This window comes from Syngnathus floridae, chromosome 17, assembly GCF_059516105.1.
Source record: "Syngnathus floridae isolate MCC-2025c chromosome 17, RoL_Sflo_1.0, whole genome shotgun sequence".
In the NCBI taxonomy this organism is placed as follows: Eukaryota; Metazoa; Chordata; class Actinopteri; order Syngnathiformes; family Syngnathidae; genus Syngnathus; species Syngnathus floridae.
Window position 1 is genome coordinate 7,962,703 of NC_142429.1, and position 20,821 is coordinate 7,983,523.

General features: G+C 43.7%; 3 protein-coding genes, 2 long non-coding RNA genes and 6 other non-coding genes across 13 annotated transcripts; 3 read left to right on the top strand and 8 right to left on the bottom strand.

The window, feature by feature from the left end:
• Window positions 1-249: 249 nt before the first annotated feature.
• Window positions 250-4,337, top strand: LOC148384142 (uncharacterized). 2 transcript variants are annotated; one of them, XR_015853240.1, is made up of 3 exons: window positions 250-343; window positions 1,095-1,177; window positions 2,556-4,337. It is a non-coding gene; the product is annotated as an uncharacterized LOC148384142 (long non-coding RNA). The 2 variants fall into 2 exon arrangements; XR_015853239.1 differs by having other exon boundaries at window positions 321-412.
• Window positions 2,242-4,764, bottom strand: LOC148384143 (uncharacterized). 2 transcript variants are annotated; one of them, XR_015853242.1, is made up of 4 exons: window positions 4,669-4,764; window positions 2,963-3,019; window positions 2,764-2,837; window positions 2,242-2,691 (listed from the first exon to the last, which is right to left on the bottom strand). It is a non-coding gene; the product is annotated as an uncharacterized LOC148384143 (long non-coding RNA). The 2 variants fall into 2 exon arrangements; XR_015853241.1 differs by having other exon boundaries at window positions 2,242-2,837.
• A 2,341-nt stretch (window positions 4,765-7,105) lies between these two features.
• Window positions 7,106-8,339, bottom strand: rprml (reprimo-like). Its single transcript, XM_088356855.1, has one exon. The coding sequence runs from the start codon at window positions 8,135-8,137 to the stop codon at window positions 7,769-7,771; it is 369 nt and encodes a 122-aa protein (XP_088212981.1). The 5' UTR covers window positions 8,138-8,339; the 3' UTR covers window positions 7,106-7,768.
• A 2,623-nt stretch (window positions 8,340-10,962) lies between these two features.
• On the top strand, window positions 10,963-17,906 carry LOC148384145 (integrin beta-3-like). Its single transcript, XM_088356850.1, has 15 exons — window positions 10,963-11,262; window positions 11,734-11,819; window positions 11,885-12,089; window positions 12,160-12,412; window positions 12,471-12,633; window positions 12,701-12,862; window positions 13,920-14,015; window positions 14,086-14,175; window positions 14,235-14,369; window positions 14,422-14,851; window positions 16,251-16,473; window positions 16,678-16,778; window positions 16,864-16,983; window positions 17,115-17,281; window positions 17,356-17,906. The coding sequence occupies exons 1-15, from the start codon at window positions 11,205-11,207 to the stop codon at window positions 17,428-17,430; spliced, it is 2,364 nt and encodes a 787-aa protein (XP_088212976.1). The 5' UTR covers window positions 10,963-11,204; the 3' UTR covers window positions 17,431-17,906.
• trnat-cgu (transfer RNA threonine (anticodon CGU)) lies at window positions 12,905-12,976 on the bottom strand. The gene has a single exon. It is a non-coding gene; the product is annotated as a tRNA-Thr (tRNA).
• Window positions 13,083-13,154, bottom strand: trnat-cgu (transfer RNA threonine (anticodon CGU)). Its single transcript has one exon. It is a non-coding gene; the product is annotated as a tRNA-Thr (tRNA).
• Window positions 13,259-13,330, bottom strand: trnat-cgu (transfer RNA threonine (anticodon CGU)). The gene has a single exon. It is a non-coding gene; the product is annotated as a tRNA-Thr (tRNA).
• Window positions 13,435-13,506, bottom strand: trnat-cgu (transfer RNA threonine (anticodon CGU)). The gene has a single exon. It is a non-coding gene; the product is annotated as a tRNA-Thr (tRNA).
• Window positions 13,614-13,685, bottom strand: trnat-cgu (transfer RNA threonine (anticodon CGU)). The gene has a single exon. It is a non-coding gene; the product is annotated as a tRNA-Thr (tRNA).
• On the bottom strand, window positions 13,786-13,857 carry trnat-ugu (transfer RNA threonine (anticodon UGU)). Its single transcript has one exon. It is a non-coding gene; the product is annotated as a tRNA-Thr (tRNA).
• Window positions 17,907-18,356: 450 nt separating the features above from the next.
• mettl2a (methyltransferase 2A, methylcytidine) lies at window positions 18,357-20,803 on the top strand. The gene is made up of 9 exons (XM_088356854.1): window positions 18,357-18,544; window positions 18,637-18,725; window positions 18,835-19,091; window positions 19,250-19,299; window positions 19,409-19,469; window positions 19,535-19,674; window positions 19,844-19,950; window positions 20,332-20,397; window positions 20,471-20,803. Exons 1-9 carry the CDS (start codon window positions 18,402-18,404, stop codon window positions 20,626-20,628), a joined length of 1,071 nt encoding a protein of 356 aa, XP_088212980.1. The 5' UTR covers window positions 18,357-18,401; the 3' UTR covers window positions 20,629-20,803.
• The last annotated feature ends 18 nt before the right edge of the window (window positions 20,804-20,821 follow it).

Here is a 20,821-nt window from a genome sequence, read left to right on the forward strand (position 1 = left end):
ATAGTTCTCAAATGACTGTCCTTCTGCGTGAAGGCACAGAAATTTCAAAATAAAATGAATACATTTAAATTAAACATTGCAATGTTGATAGTACCTGAAGTTGATGTAAATAACTTTGGAAAAATATTGGCACATGATCGATTATTGTGGTTATAAAGCATCAGTTTCTTCTTAACATCGATAGTGGTCATATTAAACAATGATTGATGACGTTTCTTTAACCGGAAATGATCACATGACTGGCGGAATGACACCTCGACCGAACAACGACCTATCAATGAGCATCGCGGAGTGATACACTGCTAATGAACGAAACCACGCGACGCGCGTGCGCGGAGAAGAGGTGAGCAGGCGTAATATTAAGTGTAAATTCCAAACTTTTAAATGAATCCCAAGTTTATCAATTGAACAAGTAAGTAAGTTTTGCATTTGTGAATACTTGTGAGTCATTTCTGTTAAACATGCCACATACCAATTGTTTAAAAATTTACTGCAAACATTTACAAATGTTCACCTCTTTCAGGAAGTCAAGAAAATATTTCTATTTCCAGAATTGCAAAATGTCACTTTTCTACAACATGAATCAATCCCATATTTCAGTTGAGCTGCAGCTTTTAAACAGCCACACACAACTTCAACAGATTGCATCGTGTAATTTTACAAATGGCCTCTTATAACTTGTGAAATTCTATTTTTAGGGCCGAAAGAATAAATAGTCGCTTTCGCTCAAGGGAGCCAACAGAGCTTTTGTCAATTTGAGCCCAATGGGCCCATTTGAAAGTTTTTATTTTAAGAGGCGGCTGTGATAATGCAACAGAAACAAATATGGCGCCTACACTTTATTTGGACAGCAACGTACTGTTGCGTGAAGGTCTTCCACCTCCACCCACACTACAATATTTCCGAACAATGGGTGTTAACGACAAGTGAGCCTCTTCTTTTTCTTGGCAGCTACTTGCTCCGCTCTGTGATATTAATAGCTGGATAAACCAAACACTGGCATGGCATCAGCGTGTTCTAACCACTTTGAACTCTTAATCTTGCCACGTTAACGGGGATCTCAATGTGCTCTCCTCTTTTGAAATGACCCCCAGGAGACACTGACGACGCGGCGGCACGGCCCAGCATGGTCCCGGGTTACCAGGCCACATGGAGAGGACACGTGGCATTTCATCGGGTAAAATTAACACTTAACTCATCATCACACTCGTTTTCCCCCCCTTAATGGATCCATAATGTTAATGATCCATAAGTAGTTCCATCCCTGGCGTATAATCTAACGGGCCACAATATTAGGTACACCTGAACAAATATTCTTGCATATTCTCGTGATCTAATAGACATGATGCTGACAGCTGATCCTAATGCTTTGACTCTACGTGTAAACAGCAGCAGAGTATGACTGTCAGTCTTTACATTGCTGCCCTCTATTGGTCAATTGGGGTAATGCACTGTGGAATTTGTAATGTTTTTCCTGATATGTTCAGTAGTTTGTGTTTTTATATATATATCCGTCTTGTTTTATTTTCTTAAGCCTCATTTAAGTTGTAGAGGATATAGGTCACATGAATTGTGGAGTTGAAAAGATTTGGTAATACTTTATAATACTCTTAGTAGTCGACGATAGTTTCAATGTAAAAAAGAATTTTTTGTGGATTTTTCCACTTGTTTCAGAAATTGTGTGCTGTTCAATTAATCAGTCAGGAGTGTGTCAAAAGTTTATTGTCTGTCGTTACAATGACAACAGTAATGGCCTTCCTTAATGTAGTATTAAATCTTCGTATGGTGTCTGATGAGCTGACGTCATTTACACACCTTCCTTCCCATCATCATCATCGTCGTCATGTCCTCAATCAGGCCGCTTGTTATCGCATCCGCCGTCATTATCACCATTGTCAAAAGACGGCTGTGACATCACTGGTAGTCGAGGCTGTTAATTGGCTGTCTGGTGTGTGTATGCGTTAAACCTCCCGATTCCACAGAATTTATTTGATTTTTACTGTCAGTAGAAGTAGTGCTGTAATCTTTTTAAAAAACAATATTTTTTGTTATATGTCAGAGAGGTGTCAAAATGAATCGATTAATCGGCAACAAAGCAAATTAATCGTCTTGCATTGTAATAATCGAGTAATCATTTAGAGATTTTTTTTAATGCAACTGAAATGGTGTTAGATTATTCTATTAATCAACGGAATAATCGATAGAATAATCAATTAAAATATTCTATAGTTGTCACATACATTGTGTGTGTGTAGTTTTTATGTGCACGAGTCAAATTAAAGCACAGTATTTCGAGTTCCGTTTATTTCCTACGGAAAACGTTTTCGATTAGCGACAGTTACCTTTCTATAAAACAAAGTTTTTCGTGTGAACTGACAAAACTATTTCCTCTAAACATCGCAAAAAGCCGTCTGCAGCTCTGTTAAAAATAAAGAAGTAAAACTTTTGCCCTCCAACACTTTTCTTACCGTTGTCACAAGAACTCCACATTTGCAGGTAATGTGACGGGCAGGACACAATGTGATATGAGCAGCTTTTTTTTTTTTTTTTTTTAGTTTATGTGCAGTGACAGTCGCCCGTCGTCTCCTTGACATGACCACCGGGACTAATAGGATGGTTTGTGGGTGTGTGTGTGGTGGGGAGGGGGGGGAGCGGTTGTGGCATATGGAGAAGTCAACGTGGGTGCTGATGCTGAGGAAGAGATGGGACTATAATGAGGCTGTGTGCCTGGAGGCTCTGTGGCTCCCGAGAAAGTCTTGCTACCTGTATTAGAGAGAAGGATCCACTTTGGAGGGTGCTGGGGGGGCGGTGTTATCTTCTTGTCACAAAGCCCAATTCTGCAAAAGACAGGACATCATGTAAAACTCAGACAGCAATGATTTGCCTTCACTCCCCGGCGTAGGCCAAGAGGAAGTTCTTAATCCCCCCCCTCCCTGCTTGCACACCACCGATTGATACTCACATGTTTACAAACATCTATTTTTATCTTCCAAGATGGTGGGTTGTAATTGTAGCCCATCTGTTGGGGTGCAGAGGTGTACACAGGCGACCAAAAACAAAAGAAAAAAAAAACACATATAAAAGCCAGCGTCTGCAACGTGCATATGCATCACACACGCGCCCACACGACACTTGCCCACACACCCAACACGACCGAGACCTCGACTGAGTCACTTGGATTTTTAATTTGGGTTTGACATAAATTCTACGCTCCAAACTCATTGGGCCACTTCAACGAGAAATCAGAGCTCATTAGTGTTGCTTCCACTTGGACTTTATTTTTAACTTTAGCCACCACCAACTGTTGGCTGCTTGGTGTGTCGCTATAGCGACCAGTGGAAGGAACATCCCCTGAGAATTTTGTACAAGAAATTAGGCCTAATTAAGACTGAAGCTTCATTTGTGTGTGTTGCTCTTTTTTATGTCATTTTAAAGTCGTATACGCTGAAATTTAACAGATGGCTGTGTTTAGGTGACTTTTGACCTGCTTTGTTTTTGGTTAATTCTGGTAAATTCCCCAAAATATTGTAAAGTTGTCTTCCCATGTTATCTACTTTTTGTGTGTGTGTGTGTGTGTTTTCTCCAAATTTGCTACCAATACTTGTACAATGGACAGCTCAAGCTCTACTTTGGTAGACAACACTAATTAGCGCTGTGTTTACATTCCCTGCACTGATGCTAAACACATACCCCCCATTGTCCCCCCCCGCCACCTCATTGAGGAAGAGGGCTGCACCGCCCCCCCATCACATTTCCGGCCCTGCAATCAAAACACTGTAATCGACACGGCTGTGTGTAGTGTGTGGGTGTATAGATGGATCTTGTTCATATTAGCAACACGTGTCCGCCATGTTTTTTTGCCCATTAGCCTCAAGGCTACGTAGCAGTTAGCATGCTTACGAATGACTATCATTGTCACAGGAAAATTTGTTCTACATTTATAAATTAACTAAACTTTATTTATAAAAACACTTTTGTGGATAAAATAAAAGTAAAAAATAAGTAAAGAAAATTAATAAATATTACTTAAGCAAGACATTAAATAGCTGCGCTTCGAGTCCTTTGCAGCCCTGAGGTACTAAAACTGGAATGGTGACCCGCCGTGATGGAGTGCATGTTCGTGTGTGTTTGTGTGACATCTAACTTCACCCAAGGGGAAGAACAAACAAGCAAAGCATATTTAATTGGCAGCGCCGTAATTCCTGTTCTATTCTCCCGTGCCGCCCACGCAGCACACATTGAGTCCTTTTGCAATAACACGCATTTCTTTTTATAGAAAACACATGTGACCAAACTTGGGCCGTTAAAGTGAAGGGATGGTCGTCATATACCGGGAAAGGTTGCGGAAGCCCGAGGTGGTTTGTGAGATTATTTGTGATGGTCGACCAGTGACGGACAGCCACACTCTGATTGACGTCTTGAGCGAACAGTAGTCTGCTGAGTCGAACATTGGCACGTCGCTGTAATATTTCATGGCAGTCACATGCACTCGCTAATGTTCTTCATGGTGGCTAAAAGTTTAGCGCATAGCATTAATCATGACTTATTTATATGTAGCGAAGGGGGGTGGCCATTAGTGGAATGTGCTGCTTGTCAAAACAAATAGTAAGTTAGCATGCAGCGACCAACCCCCCCCATCCCCACCTGCACGTGGCCGTTACGCCTTACCTTGTTACCTTGGCAACAGGAGCTCGGCAGTATGGAAGGGAAGATGACTTCTTCTAGGGGTAATGGTGGGGTAATGGTGGTGGTGGTGATGATGATGATGTGTAGTCCATATTTGGTCATTTCTCATCCTCACAAATACAAAAAGAAAACAAGGCACCGCTTCAGGTGGTTCAAATTGGTTAAAGGTACTACGTGGTGAATTGTGGTGCTCGGGGGGGGGGGGGGGGGGGGGCACTAGCACCCTTTCCAGCCAATTAACACGTCTTTGTTCATATCCTCACTTTATTAATACCTAACAGTGGACTCCAATTATATTGCATTCAGATGTCTGTGCTGAGGGAAGGGAGGAGGGGGGGGGGTGCGTTTTCAAGCTCACATGTGGTCTGATCTTATCAATGGTTAGACATGCGTCTTCTTGAGAAGATGCACACGAAGTGGTTGAAGACAATCTAAGTTGATGAAGATAATCTAAGGTGGTTTTAAGTCATTGATGCTGGTCTGCACAAAGTCTTAAGATGGTTTAAAGTTGATTAAGATGGTCTAAGGATGGTACAGGATGAAAGTTGTTCTGTGTGATCTAAGGTAGGTTTGCGGTAGGTTCGTAAGGTGGTCATGGTATGATGTCGTTTAAGGTGGCCCGAGGTGGTCATCTAAAACCCGGAGAGAAATCATCGTCCATCTTTATATTTTGCCCAGAAGCGTGATGCTAAATAGAGTTGGGTGCTTTTTTTGATCTTCTCAATAGGATCATGGAAGTAGGGCTGATCCAACTCAGTTGACGGTGGCCTCGGGCATGGTCCAAATTGCAGAGGAGAGTGAGCCGCCTTCTTCTTGGTCAGTTTGGGGAGAATATTGACACCCCCTCTTCCTGCCAAGCAGACACTGACAGTACAAGAACAAGAAGGAACAGGACTGAATGTCCTTTCCTTCAAGGTGTCTACGTGCTACCATAGCTCAGGTGTGGATTTGAATTCCCTGAATTGTTCAACTCGGCATGACAGACTCTTTTGTGCTGCTTCCTTTTGAAAGAATACGATGCATGAGCATAAATTTCTCCATATTGTTGCTTTGAACAAGCGATTAAGATTGAACTGAATTCACGGAACCCGTGTGTGTGTTTGTATGTGTGTCATGGGATAACCCCTGTAAGGCTTTGGCGACGTCTGAATGCAAAATAATTGAGATGAAAAGAAAAGGCCTCACCTGCAGATAGCGTTCGAGCGGCGAGCATTGTTCCCCGCCTACTCCTTTCAATGCGACACATCCCATTAGCAGGCGGCTGAATGGGCCCGAGAAAGGCCACTCGGTCCTGGAGGGAACCGTACGCACGCCCGGAACGAATCTTTTGTCGATCCCGCCCCGCCTGTCAAAAAATACAGGAGGGAATTAAAAAGAGGTTTTTCTAGGAAAAAAAAAAAGTGTCCTTTTTGGTCTCGCCAGCTCGGCTTGAACGCTGTTCTTCTTGACATCACTTCAGAGCCGCTGCGATGTTCATTATTATACCGCCGCTATAGGTCAGCGGCGAACCTTTTTTTTTTGACAAGCAAGCATACTCGCCGGCATGAGGAAAAAAAAAAAAAAGTCATCATAATTAATACCAACACAGCAACCTTCATGTCCTGCTCACATGGGAACACACTCAAGTGTTTTTGCACGTAATTAATTCACTTATAATGGCCTATCTGTGTTCTAATGTGTTTTATGCATTTGTGAGGTCCATCTTGTGCTATACGACTTTTTTTTTAGAGGGGGGGGGGGGTGCGTGACTATCAGGTAGATGATTATCACGTAAAGGCACCCACAAGTTGATCATGTTGGCTGTTGTTCTCAGCCGCCGACATCTAATTATCGGCAGCATTTTGATTTATTCATGCCGTTTCTCGGGGATAGCGGTGCTTGGGAGCTTTTGCCGCTCTGTTGCACATTCGCGCACGCCGCACGGGTGTGTTGTCGAGGCGCTCGCCCGGCTCTTCTAGCGTGTGTTGAAATAATCATGAGGGCAGCGCCCAGGAGGCTTCGGTGGCCGACGCAGATGTCTATAAGTCGCCTTGATGTTAAGCTAGGCTCCAATGTCGATTCAAACTATGGTTATTGACGCACTAAAGGAGCGTCAAGTGGCTTGAGTGTCGCGCACGTTTTTGAGTGGGATCAGGCTAAGTGCTGGAAGTGATGAGCCCTTCCCTTTTGGTTTTAAATGAAGCTTTCTAAAGCGTTATACTAGTTTTGAGTCAGAATGTTTTCTTTTGCTGATACATATAGGTAAAATTTAGCATCACACTTTAGCATTTTTGGATTTTTGAATATATTTTTCTCAAGCCACATGTTTCCATTGCAATGTGATTAATGTAAAATTTCCTGGCCAAATGTTTTAATGCAAGCAGTCCAGTTTTGGTGTACTTTTCATGACAGAGTCAGGCTTTGTTGCAAAACCAAGTTTTTAATGAAGTATTTCCATATTCATACATTCATCAGACAGAGTTCGTGTGCTGTGATATATATTTTTTTAATCTTTGCAATCTCCTTTGGTACAAAAAAGACTTCATGCAGCATATCGTTTCCAAAGTGCAAACCAGACCCCGAATGAGAGCATGCCAAACATATAAGGACCAGCAGCATAACTCCATAAAACTTTCAAAAGCGAGAGCGTGTGCTTGAAAACGTGCAACGTTTGTTCCATGTTTCCTTTTATTTGCGCAAATAAGTGGGACTGCTGAGTTGGTTGATGTTGTTCTTACGCACACACACGAGACAAGATTGCAACAACAAATCACAACCATGTTTCGTTTTAAAACAGGAATTAAATTACAATCACCCCGAAATACAAACGTGACACAGGTGAGGTAACAGCTTGTAAACATTTTCGTGACTTTTTGTTCAAGTTGGCAACTTTTAAACTCACTTGAACGATCGCCGCGTATTCGGTTGGCTGCTTTTACGCACAAACTTTACGCACAAAGGTTGCTGCTTTGGAGTCACTTGGAAGGAAACGTGACCGTGTTGCATATCTAATCCTCACTTGAATGACTTGAAGGGGAAAGGCAGGGGGGCGCAAACGTCTAATAAGTTCATGCAGAAGAGTCCTTGGTTCCCTCGCCCCCCCTTAAGTGAGTCCAATCATGCCGGTCTCCACATCTTTGGACGGCCGCCGCTCCTTCACCAGGAAGTTGATCATGCTCTCGGACTTGATCATCAGGTTGCATCCCAGGAAGAATACCCCGAAGAGCACCGTGAGCGACAAAACGCACAGAACGGCGATTTGCACCACGCGCATCACCAGCAGTTTGCGCTCCTCCTGCAGGAGAATCAAAGCGCCTCCGCCGTCTCCCACACTTCCACCTCCCGCACCGCCGTCGCCGGTCACCGCCTGCTCGCTACCGTTGCCGGAATATGCGACCAGTGTCCCCGCCAGAGTCTGGCTGCCATTTAGTAGTGCGCCGTGCGTTGCGTCGAGGAACGAGGAAGCGTTCATGGCTCCAAGTTGGGGTGAAGAAAAGCCGAGCAACTTGGCGTCATGGAACTAAAAGAAAAAGCCAATGTGGAGTTAGGTGCGTAATGCTCACAATTGGAGTGAACTAAAATCAAAATAAAGTTCTGGATTGATGTCTGCCTCCCGGTGGCTTCTTTTCGTGGGTCCTCTTAAGAGTGTGCAAGGTGTAATAAGAGACTGTGCGTATGCGTGGAGCCCCCAGCCCCCCCCCCCCCTTTACCCCCCCCCCCCCCCCAGAGCGCCTTTTGTGACAAGGCTTTGGTGCGTAGCGAGTCATGATGAGCTCCCCACCAACTTGCAGCCAGTTGCCACCCTTTTAAAAACATTTTATAATTACCTGTATTTATTTGAATTCTACTGCCAGACGAGACAAAACTTTTTGTCCACATATGTAAATCGGGGTAGAATTTCCGCTACAGCTCTTCATAGGCTCCACTGAGGTAGATGGTCCTAATAAAGGAGCTTCTGAGTTTAAACACCGGTTGCCGTGGAGACGTCCGCCGCCACTTGGGAGCTGTCAATTCCAGCGAGTTATGACTCCGAAATGAAGCGATGAATTAATAAAATGTGATTGAGCCGTGGCAAATATTTATTGCAGTTATTGGCAGGGCTTTTTAACCCTCACTACACTTCTGCCAAGCTGCGGCTCCATATAAATCCACTTTTATTAAAATGAAAAAAAAATCAAGCATGAACTTCTTTTGAGCGCAGTTTTTTTTTTTTTTTTTAAGCCTCGTGGCAGCTGGCTGACCTTTAGGTTAATTTTGAAAAAAAACAAAAAAAAACATTTGTTAGGGTGATGTCATGGTAATCAGCAAAAGGCCACCGCCCTCAATTTGGGAATCTCCTGATGAGGAATCGGCTCGGATGCGCCACACAAACACCTCTCATGTTTTGCTTTGCTCTGCTTTTACGTGAATGAGATCTCATTAGTCGGCGGACTCACCTGCAGCTAATTAATTTTCCGTATGCAAATCAACAAAGTGTAATTGTGTCTATTAATAAATCAAAGTGTGTTTATGTAAAGTAGCCCAATGTCCTTCAGATAAATCCTCTTTTAAGCGAGCTAGAGGGCAATTCAGCCACGGAAAAACCACACTTGCCGTTTTTCTTTTTCAAACTGGATATTACATTCGTGGCACAAAGTTGTTTTTACTCTCCAATGAAATAATCTCATTATCTGGCGGATTAACCTGTAACTAATTAATCTGCCGCATGTTAATCAACTCGTGTCAGTGTGTTTATGGAAAGCAGCGTGTACTTCATGTTAATCCTCCTTTTGAGCTTCAAATAAAGCCACGCATTATTCATTAAATCCCTTTTCATGAATATGATCCAGACCATTGAAGTACTCTTGGACCTGTTGCTCAAACTTTCCACGATGAATCCAAACTTCATAAAGATATATCGTGGATGCATCCAGGCGCGGATGTAAGACTTGTTTCCAAGCAACAGCAGACCTGGGAGCTCACTGACAGATGGTTGGTGAAGTTATTTTGAGACTGAGTGGAGGGGGTTGTGGGGAGGGGGGGACTTGGGAGGCTAGCTAAGGTCCTTGGGCCGACCAGAGGGAGGATGCAGGGAGGGGGGGGTGTTTGCACTTAGCAGAAGAGACTTGGCAACCTAGCAACGTAAATTAAGCAGAAATGTCCTTGCAATGTCACTTTGGGTGCTACAGGTGGTCTGCGGGGATGAGAGTTTGCTAAAATGGCCGCCAAGTCATTAGATGTCGGAGACGGGGTGAGGGGGTCAACTCGTGCTTTTTTTTTTATTATTAGTCACCACCCCACCATCTTGTCCACATTTCATCAATGTCACCTCATTTTGACCCACCCCCTTCACTCCTGGTTAAAGCTGTTATGGCAGCGATGGCGAGCGAGACGCTTAAAGGCCTCGGTAGAGATATATAACGTACAGGGCGAGACCCCGTAGCCCACCCCCGCTCTCATCATATCCCCTCCACTTGTCTTGTTCAGTCTTAATTGGCTGCCATATGACCCAGTCGAGTTCCTTCATTCGGTTCCGGAAAGGCCACTCATCTGTGGGCGAGACGCCCAACAAAAGGGTGCTGATACATCCGGGCCCATGAATACACACATCTATACACACACGCACACACTGAGTGAGCTCAACTATTATTGTTCGACTTATTTCTCTATTTCTGTCACCCCGTCTTTTTTATAGGCGGTGGTAACTTAGCAACCGTCTGGAAAGCATGAGAGGGTTGCTGATGGGGGGGTGGTGGGCGGCATGAATGATTCAATATATGGACAGATAAGAATGTTTAAAATGCCAACCAGAAAATGTATTGGGTCCGTTTTGTTTCTAAAAATTATAGCTAATGAGTGTGAGGAGAACTTGAAGTATTTGTTTGTTTTGCAAGACACTGCTTTCTTAATTGACAGATTCCTATACTGCCTCATTAAAGATGTCGCTTGTTATTCAATTTCGCCACTAGAGGTAGCTGTTCTACAACTTCCAAATACTGCGCAGATAAAACAACATTCAACATTTATTTATTTATACATTCATTCATTCTTCTATTTATTTATTTATTTATTTATTTATTTATTTATTTATTTATTTTGTGGATGAACTAAAAACCATTTGGGGAAATTCAGGTTTTATTTTTTAAATCAAGGTGAACATTATCATAAATAGAGAGAGAGCACTGTGTGCGCAAACATCATCATTTAGGATTGTCTCATTACATAAGCTTAATGCGGCACACTGCAAATGGTCCGAAAAAAACATCCCAAGTGTGTGTCCTTATATGGTATTGTTTACTCAACGCAGCCCCTCTATGGTATTTACTACCCTGTGAGTGATTCACTGGCCTCTTGTGTCAATGTCTCGTTATAAATATGAACTAGATGAAGGTTTTACATGCTAATAAGGTGAGTGACTCCAAAAGAGGGTGTAGACTTTTGAGTGATGAGGAGGGAAGGACAGTGGAAACGGATGTGCTGTGGAAGGAGAGTTTTGGTGTGTGTGCAGTAGTTCAGGAAGAATGAGGAAAGGTTGTCGCAGTGAGTGAAGCGGACTTACCATGAGGACGCTGCTGCCTGTTTTGTGCCTCCTTCTTACGTCCACTTCTTCACTTTACGGTGAGTCTTTGCAACTTTTCTCCCCCTGTGTTTACAAAAGTAATGTCACTTTCATTTAACTCAGAGATTAAGGCTGTAACTATTTAAAATCAATTATTGGATTATTAAGTCATTGGATGGACGGTAACACAAATTTTCCCGTTAATGGAAATGACACTTTGTCATTTTAATCATTGTTTTTATCTGACAGATGTTTTTCCCTTTATACTAAAGATAACTGACTTCTGCAAAAAAAAAAAAAAAATTGCAAAACCAAAGTCTACTTTGCCATCATGCGTAAAGTTGTAGTGCGTAAGGATGCATTAATCATCCCTCAATGGGCATGTTTGCTCAGCACTCTCCTGGAAGGAACTTGTGCTTGACGAGCGCTATCTTGCTCCCCACGCGCTCTTCGACGCTGAATCATCGAGGAAATGCAAATGCCACTCTGCGGCGGGAAATGGTGTCACTTTTTTGTGATTATACCGACAGGGTCCAACGTGTGCACGTCACGAGGAGTCACGACATGTCAGCAGTGTTTGACAGTTGACCCCAGCTGCGCATGGTGCCCGCAACAGGTCAAATTATTATTATTTTTTTAGTATATTATTATTTTATTTATTATTAATGTTTTGTGTTGCAGAGCTTTGGGATGGGAGGGTCTGGCGTTTTCCGCTGCGACCTGAAGCAGAACCTGCTGGACGGCGGCTGCTCCGAGGCGTCTCTGGAGTCGCCTACCAGCACCTTGACGGTACTCGAGAATAAGGCACTAAGCGACAAAGCCTCAGGCGCGGCGGAAACCGTAACCCAGATCCAGCCTCAGAAAATCCACATGGTGCTCAGGCCAGGTGTACCAAATACCGGTCTAGAGACTTGAACTTACGGTTCCTTCTGTTCTCTAACCTGGTTTCTTTGCAGGTGACTCCAAGAAGTTCACTGTCAGCGTGAAGCAAGTGGAGGACTACCCAGTAGACCTCTACTACCTGATGGATCTGTCTTTCTCAATGAAGGACGATTTGGCTCGCCTGCGTACTCTTGGTAACGAGCTGGCCCAGACTATGGGGAAGACCACCAGTAACCTACGCATGGGATTCGGAGCCTTTGTAGATAAAACCGTGTCGCCCTACATGTACCTGGCTCCTCCCGAGGCTATCGAGAATCCTTGTCATGGGTAAGTGACACCAAATGATCTGAGAAGAAGCTTTTTCTGTAATAGTCCCCTCTTGAAGGATTCACACGGAGTGTCAGGCGCAGTTCGGCTTCAAGCACGTGCTGTCCCTCACGGAAAAGGTGGCCCGTTTCACAGAAGAAGTGGTGAAGCAGCAGGTGTCACGAAACATAGATGCCCCAGAGGGCGGATTTGATGCCATTATGCAGGCGGTAGTGTGCAAGGTAGGATTCGCATGGCTTCCGATGATTTCTACCGTTCCTTACCTTACCTCTCTTGAATGTATTAAAGGAAAAAATCGGTTGGCGTCCAGATGCCTCCCACCTTCTGGTGTTCACCACTGATGCTAAAACCCATATCGCCTTGGATGGACGTATGGCCGGCATCGTGCAGCCCAATGATGGACAGTGTCATCTAGATAGTGATAATGTCTACAACAAATCCACCATATTGGTAAAGAACACCGCCATCTTTAAAATTCTTGAATGCGTTTTTAGGCACAGGTGGGGTTTGAACCCACGATTTTCGGTTTACGAGACCGACGCCTTACCACTTGGCCACCGCGCCTGTTTTAATCAAAGGTGTCCTGTCATCTAGATAGTGATCATGCCCACAACATTTCTACCGTGTTGGTAAAGAACACCACCATTTTTAAAATTTTTGGTTGCATTTTAGGCACGAGTGGGGTTTGAACCCACGATCTTCGGTTTACGAGACCGACGCCTTACCACTTGGCCACCGCGCCTGTTTTAATCAAAGGTGTCCTGTCATCTAGATAGTGATCATGTCTACAACATTACCGTGTTGGTAAAGAACACCACCATTTTTAAAAGTTCTTGAATGCATTCTAGGCACGGGTGGGGTTTGAACCCACGGTCTTCGATTTACGAGACCGACGCCTTACCACTTGGCCACCGCGCCTGTTTTAATCAAAGGTGTCCTGTCATCTAGATAGTGATCATGTCTACAACATTACCATGTTGGTAAAGACCACCACCATTTTTAAAAATTCTTGGATGCATTTTAGGCACGGGTGGGGTTTGAACCCACGATCTTCGGTTTACGAGACCGACGCCTTACCACTTGGCCACCGCGCCTGTTTAAATCCAAAGTGTCCTGTCATCTAGATAGTGATCATGTCCACAACATTTCTAGCGTGTTGGTAAACACCACCACCATTTTTTTAATTTTTTGAACGCATTTTAGGTACGGGTGGGATTTGAACCCACGATCTTCGGTTTACGAGACCGACGCCTTACCACTTGGCCACCGCGCCTGTGTTAAAGCTGTACTGTCATCTAGATATTGATAATTCCCTACAACAAATCCATATTGGTAAAGAACACCACCATCTCTAAAATTCTTGAATGCATTTCAGGCACGAGTGGGATTTGAACCCACGATTTTCGGTTTACAAGACCGACGCCTTACCACTTGGCCACCGCGCCTGTGTTTATTAAATATGTAATGTGTCACCCAGTCTCGTTTGTCAACTTCCTGATTTTTTCAGGACTATCCATCCTTGGCACTTTTGACCGAGAAAATGTCCGAAAACAACATCAACTTGATTTTCGCCGTGACAAACTATGTGGTGCCGCTCTACAAGGTAGAAGCTCCATTTAATTTTGTGAACACAGGAACTAGGTCACGTCATCCATGCTCTCTTTTTTTCCCAGGAATACAGTCAGCTAATTCCCGGGACCACCGTGGGAAAGTTGTCCGGTGACTCTGGGAATGTTATTGAGCTCATTGAGGCGGCGTACGCGGTAAGAACTTGCTCCCCTCAAAATAATCCAGATTGTGATTAATCATCATTTGGTTGTAGAAAATTCGCTCAAAAGTGGAGCTGGAGATTCTGGATGTTCCCGAAGAGTTGAATCTGTCTTTCAATGCCACTTGCCTCAACGGTGAAGTCATCCTCGGTCTTAAGTCTTGCTCTGGTCTGAAGATCGGCGACACGGTGGGTTGATATGATTGTTTCGCTTTCTTCGAAAACCAACCCTCGTCTTCAGGTGTCTTTCAGTGTGGAGGCTCAACTGCGAAGCTGCCCGAAGGAGAAGACCCAGACCTTCACCATCAAACCTTTAGGATTTAAAGACTCTCTACAGGTCACAGTGGATTTCGCCTGCACGTGCGAATGCGAGGCCGACGCCGAAGTCGACAGCCCGATTTGCAGCAACGGCAACGGCACTTACGAGTGCGGCGTCTGCCAATGCCACACCGGGCGGCTTGGTCCTCACTGCGAGTGCTCGCTGGAGGACTACAGCCCCTCCGATGACGCCAAGTGCATCCCCAAACCCGACAGCCCCGCCTGCAACGGGCGCGGCGACTGCTTATGCGGACAGTGTGCGTGTCACGAGAGCGAATTCGGACAAGTGTGGGGCAAACACTGCGAGTGCGATGACTTCAACTGCCTGCGCTACAAGGGGGCGCTATGCTCGGGTGAGTGCACATGTAAAAAAATGTAGAGCAGCTTGGCTCACCGGGAACTCACCTGGTTGTCCAGATTACTCACTCCAGGTACTTTGATATCATTATTTTCATTATCTTAATGGCCCTGGCAGAATCATAGAAGGTTTTGGTTTGTTTGTTAGATGCGAAGGAAAGTTAGACCTTTCCCTTCCCTGCAGTGTTTTTTTTTTTTTTTGAGGTTTTATGCAAGAACCAGCAAGCCCAGCCTTAGGGCCCATAAATGTGAAAGGCAGCAAGTGAAAGGAGAAGAAAGCTTGCATTCCTCAACAGGAAAAGAGGACAAAGTGTTACTCTCTCCACCCACATTGTTTTTTTAATGTCGTTTTCTCACCTTTTGTCACTGGCTTGCTTGTTTTACAAGCCAGATGTGAAATGATGTCAAGCTAAAAACGCCCACTTAGCGTTTATCTTCACTCCTGCCAGAGGAAATGTGTTTTGTCATTAACCAGTTGGGGAATAAGTGACCCGAGGTCGTTCTGTCTGATCCAGATGGGCCCCCCTCACTGCTGCATAGTCATTCATTTCCAAATCTGTAAGAGGGGAGAGAACGGCTTGATTTTTCAGCATTTGTGATTTTTTTAAAACCCTTTTAAATGATTGTAATGACACTTTTTTAGTGGTTAATGACTAAACACTCCCTCCAAAAGTCCACCGGTCCACTTGCCTGAACATGTTTCAAAGAACACACTCGGGTTTATTACGCTAGCAAAGGACCGCTGCCGACAAAAACAAGAGTAGGTTAAAGTTAAAGTCCTCCATCTGCTAATATATTACCAGGTTAAACAAGAATGTTCGCACATTGGATCTCAAATGATGTGTCGAAACATTTAAACAGAATGGCGAGCCAGCAGTACCACCATTAAATAATTCAACAGTCTTTCGACAACGCAACACACACACACACACCCAGCGGAAATGAAAGCTCGCTCTATTTTTGTGTGTACTATTTTAGCTAACATCCTTTTCAACAGAATGAGAATACATTAAATCATGTGTAATCCTAACCCAAGGCCTCAGGTGTCAAACTCAAGGCCCGGGGGCCAGATACGGCCCGTCATATCATTTTATGTGCCGGCGAAGACAAATTGTGCATCGAATTCGTGTGTCATTACTAGAATAGCAAATTTTAATAATATCTTCTTTTTTAAATATTTGACCAGTTTTTACTCGTCTGATTTGAAAATGAGTTATTTGTAAGTTTGTTTTGTAGCTTTTAGTGTTTATAATATGAGGTGCTCATACATTTATTTGGGTTAGGGTTATAAAAGCCCTATGACTACAATGCGGCCCGAGAAAAAAATGAATTTGACACCCCTGCGACCCTAAATAAAGATAGAACGGACTAAATATATTTGTTTGTTTCTCGCAGGCCACGGCAAGTGCAGCTGCGGCTTTTGCCAGTGCGACGCCGGATGGGTTGGCGACAACTGCAACTGCACCACACGCATCGACACGTGCATGTCCAATATCGGCCTGCTGTGCAGCGGCCGCGGAAGCTGCCAGTGTGGCGTGTGCCAATGCACGCAGCCAGGGGCTTACGGCGCCACTTGCGAGAAGTGCCCTACCTGTCCTGACTCGTGCACCATCAAAAAGTAATATATAAAGACTTTGTTAGTAATAAATAAGTATACCTTCACCACGAGTTAACCTAATGATATTTTGGATAAAAAGACATTTCTCTTGCTGTTTTATGATTTGATATTTTTATATTTATATATGTTTTTAATGTGGGAAAAATTATTTTGAGAGGAGTAAAAAAGAATTATGTATTATATTAACATAAGAATTTCTTACAGGGAGTGTGTGGAATGTCAGCATTTTAAGAGAGGCCAATACACTGATGACAACAGCTGCAGTCGCATCTGCAGAGACGAAATTAGAGTTGTGACCCAACTCGGTGAGCATGCCGCCATCTTGACTTTTCTCTTTTTTTAATGTAGGCCTCTCTGTCAAGGTCTACCTCATCCCTTTTTGTCATGCAGAGTTCCTCTCAAAGAATGCCGTGAACTGCTCATACAAAGACGAGAATGACTGCGTGGAGCACTTCCAGTATTATGAAGACGATAGTGGCAAATCCATCTTATTTGTAATAAAAGAGCCAGGTAACGCTTTATGGTGTGCCTCTGTATAATTAATACGGTTTAAGGTGACATATTTTGGAAAACAGACTTTTTAATACAATGTCTTCTTTAAAGACTGGGACAGAACAGCTTACACACGCACTTTGTCGTAGAATGTCCTCAGGGTGCCGACACCCTGGTGGTGCTGTCGGCCGTGGCAGGGGCCATCCTGCTCCTGGGCCTGGTGGCCCTGCTCATCTGGAAGCTGCTGGTCACCATCCACGACCGGAGGGAGTACGACAGATTCGAGAAGGAGCGAGCCAAAGCCAGGTGGAACACGGTGAGGATTTAAATTTGATTTAATAATCGGGATTGCAAATAGGAAGGGGTTCACGCTGCCTTCTTGTTTCCTAGGCCAACAATCCACTGTACAAAGGAGCGACGTCCACCTTCACCAATGTGGCGTACAGAGGCGCCTCCTCCAGTTGATTGCAGCTCTCAGGGTTCAACCACACACGCCAAATGCTTGCACTCAAGAGAACTAGTAATGACACGCAGCCAGTCACTGCAGCCCAGCCATATTTATTGTGGTCGACAAGGACTTGTAACTTGTACAGTCGAGAAAAATACTCACTTTTTTGCTATATGCACATAAAATCTTGTCACGTCTACTGTATGCATATAAAGTTTGCACTTTTTCTTTTTTAGTGTTTTTTTATACGTGGTCACGTTTTCATTACTGCTGCATCTGCTCTGTTTATTAAAGTCCTCTGATAACTGGTAAATGATTTTAATAAATATATTCACTGTAAGTTATTTAAAAATAACAACCGCAATCACTAATGCTCAAGGGTTTTTGCTTGCTGTAAATGTAGTATTATATGATGGTTTCAGGAAATGGGGGTGAAAATACCAATAAGTGATGGATGTATCATGTAAGTGCAAATAAATGCTTTTTAACGTGACATTTTGACACACCACAAAGAAGAGCGTTATTTGTGATCAATTCTGCCTCATATGATGACAAAGTGCGTCACTGGGCCACAGTTTTAGCCACGCCCCAAAATAAGTCACGAAAACTGAAATAGTGTAAAACTGTTTACTGCTATAGTTTCAGTAATTAATAAACTTCTGTCTTTGCATATATTTTCATAAATTATTTTCTATCGTCTCTTAGTTTGTCTGTGTAATCCATTTGTGGGAAATGTCTCCCTCCAGTGGCTGCATTGCGAACTTGTGTTTTAGGCGTTTAAGTAAGACAGGGAATGCTTTCGCTCGAGCAGTATAACTTCAGGGGTTACAAGAAATTAATATTGAAACAAGTGGCAATTAATCAAAGTTTTTTTGTGAGTATTTACTCGATATAATGTGTTGTACATTTCCGAAATAATTGAAGTTATGACATTTCCGATACAACCTGAACATAACAAACATCCACATCCGGTGCGATTTTTTTCAACATGGCGGCGCCCTGCACGGTGGATGATGGTGTCCACGAATCCACTCATATTCTGTCACAGTCGTCTGCCACCGAGGAGAAGCGACCTCAGTTCGGTACTCGTTTTCTCACGGACCCCCGACAGGTCTTCCAGCACAACGCTTGGTGGGTGAATTGGACCCTGAATGGGCTTAAATGGACGGCTCGAATGTTTAAGTCGTAATATTCGATGGTAAAGACCGGTAATCTGTCAACAGGGACAACGTGGAGTGGACGGAGGAGCAAGAAGCTGCTGCAAAGAGTAAAGTACAAGAGAATAGTCAGCCATTGCCTCCGGAGAAACAAGGTTTAACTTTGAATTTCAAGTATCATGTTTAATTTACGTGTTGGCCACAATATTAGGTGTACCTAATGAAGTGACTCAAGTGGTCTTGCATTGCGTATCCTTCTCCCAGAGGACTTTGACAATCGGGCCAACGAGTACTGGAATGACTTCTACACCATCCACGAGAACCGCTTCTTCAAAGACCGCCACTGGCTCTTCACCGAATTCCCCGAGTTGGCACCGGCATGCCTCCACGACCAACGTCCCCGTCCAGATGGCTCGGAAAACCATCACAGTCTCCAGTCCAGTTTGGATCCAAGTGGAGATGTTGCCACCTTGAATCCGACTGACTTCCCCGGTTCTTCAGCCACGTATCGTATTCTCGAGGTGAGCTGTTTATAATATAACACATGCCACGTCTCTGTTCCAGCTACCAGAATAATAAACACAAACTGCTATGTTAACGATGCCGTAGAGCTGTAGTGGGTGTACCTAATGATGTGACTGATGGTGGGAGGCTAATAATAAACGCTCTGTTTTGAAAGGTCGGTTGCGGTGTTGGCAACACGGTTTTTCCCATCCTGAAGACCAACAAGTAAGACTGGACTACATACTTTAACAAGTTTAATTCATTCCCTGACCAACCCTCAATTTACCGGTTATGTATTTTAAATGATTTTTCTTTCTATTTTTTTGTTCTACAGCGACCCAGGACTTTTTGTGTACTGCTGCGATTTCTCCAGCACTGCCGTGGAGCTCGTAAAGGTGAGTGAGCGTGTCAATATTTTGTCATTGTCAAGTCGATAACGGTGTTTTCTTTCGCCTTCAAGGCTAACCCGGAATACGATGCTGAACGCTGCTTCGCCTTCGTATCCGACTTGAGCGATGACGACGCTGTTTACCCCGTGCCGGACGGGAGCCTTGACGTGGTGGTGCTCATCTTCGTGCTGTCGGCGTTGCACCCTGACAAGTATGGACACCTTCTTCTTCGTGCTTTGGAACAGAATTCATGACAAAGGGCCGTTTTGGAAGACATGCAGATCACCTACCCAATCTATCCATTATAAATCAAATGTGGTCCTTACGCATGACATTTCTCGGGAAATCAACAAATACATGTTGATTCTTTTTTATTTTAGGATGAAGGCTTCTGTGAGCAGATTGGCACGGTTGCTTAAGCCTGGCGGGGTCATGATGCTGCGGGACTATGGACGCTACGATATGGCACAGCTCCGCTTTAAGAAAGGTAAGTAGGCTTGATGCACCATTGCAGGAAACTGGGAAATGTGAAACTTCAGACATCCAACTGGGGAAAAGTACAATGGAGCGTCACTCCAACGGACATCATCATGACAATATGTAGAGATTCTCCAAACTTTGTTAGAATTTGGGATGTTATTTTGAGCCAAAATGTAGACCAAAAAAAATTTCATATGCCCCAAACTACAAAAAAATGTTTTGTTAAAAATCTGGAAAATGTTGCCACAAACATTGACTGTGCAGAGAAAAAAAAACAGGGCACAATATGGGTCATATCATTTTATTTGGGTAACGTAAAAGACAAATAGCTCTGTACTCTTTTTTATAATAGATCATGTATGTTTTAAGACTGTATATATTTTTTTAGGAAGGTGTCTGTCAGATAACTTTTACGTCCGTGGTGATGGAACCAGGGTGTACTTCTTTACACAAGGTAACTTCTATTCAGTCTATTTAATTACTCTACATGCAGTCTATAATCATATTGATGTGTTTCTTGATTCCAGACGAGCTGCACGACATATTCGCCGAGGCCGGGCTGGAGAAGGTGCAGAACCTGGTGGATCGCAGGCTCCAGGTGAACAGGGGCAAGCAGCTCACCATGTACAGGGTGTGGATCCAGTGCAAGTACCGGCGGAAACTCGAGGAAAACAGCTCCACTTGATACAGAACCATTGTTGCATTAACTGCCATCGTGTGTTGCTCTTTGTTATATAATTTTTTAAAAGTGAGTCTATTCATCTGGATGCTGTTTTTTAAGCAATATTTTGGAATATCATGGCCTAATTTGAATCTTTTGTACATTCAAAATGAATAAACATGTCATTATTTTTGTCAAACTTCTAAATGCATCAGAA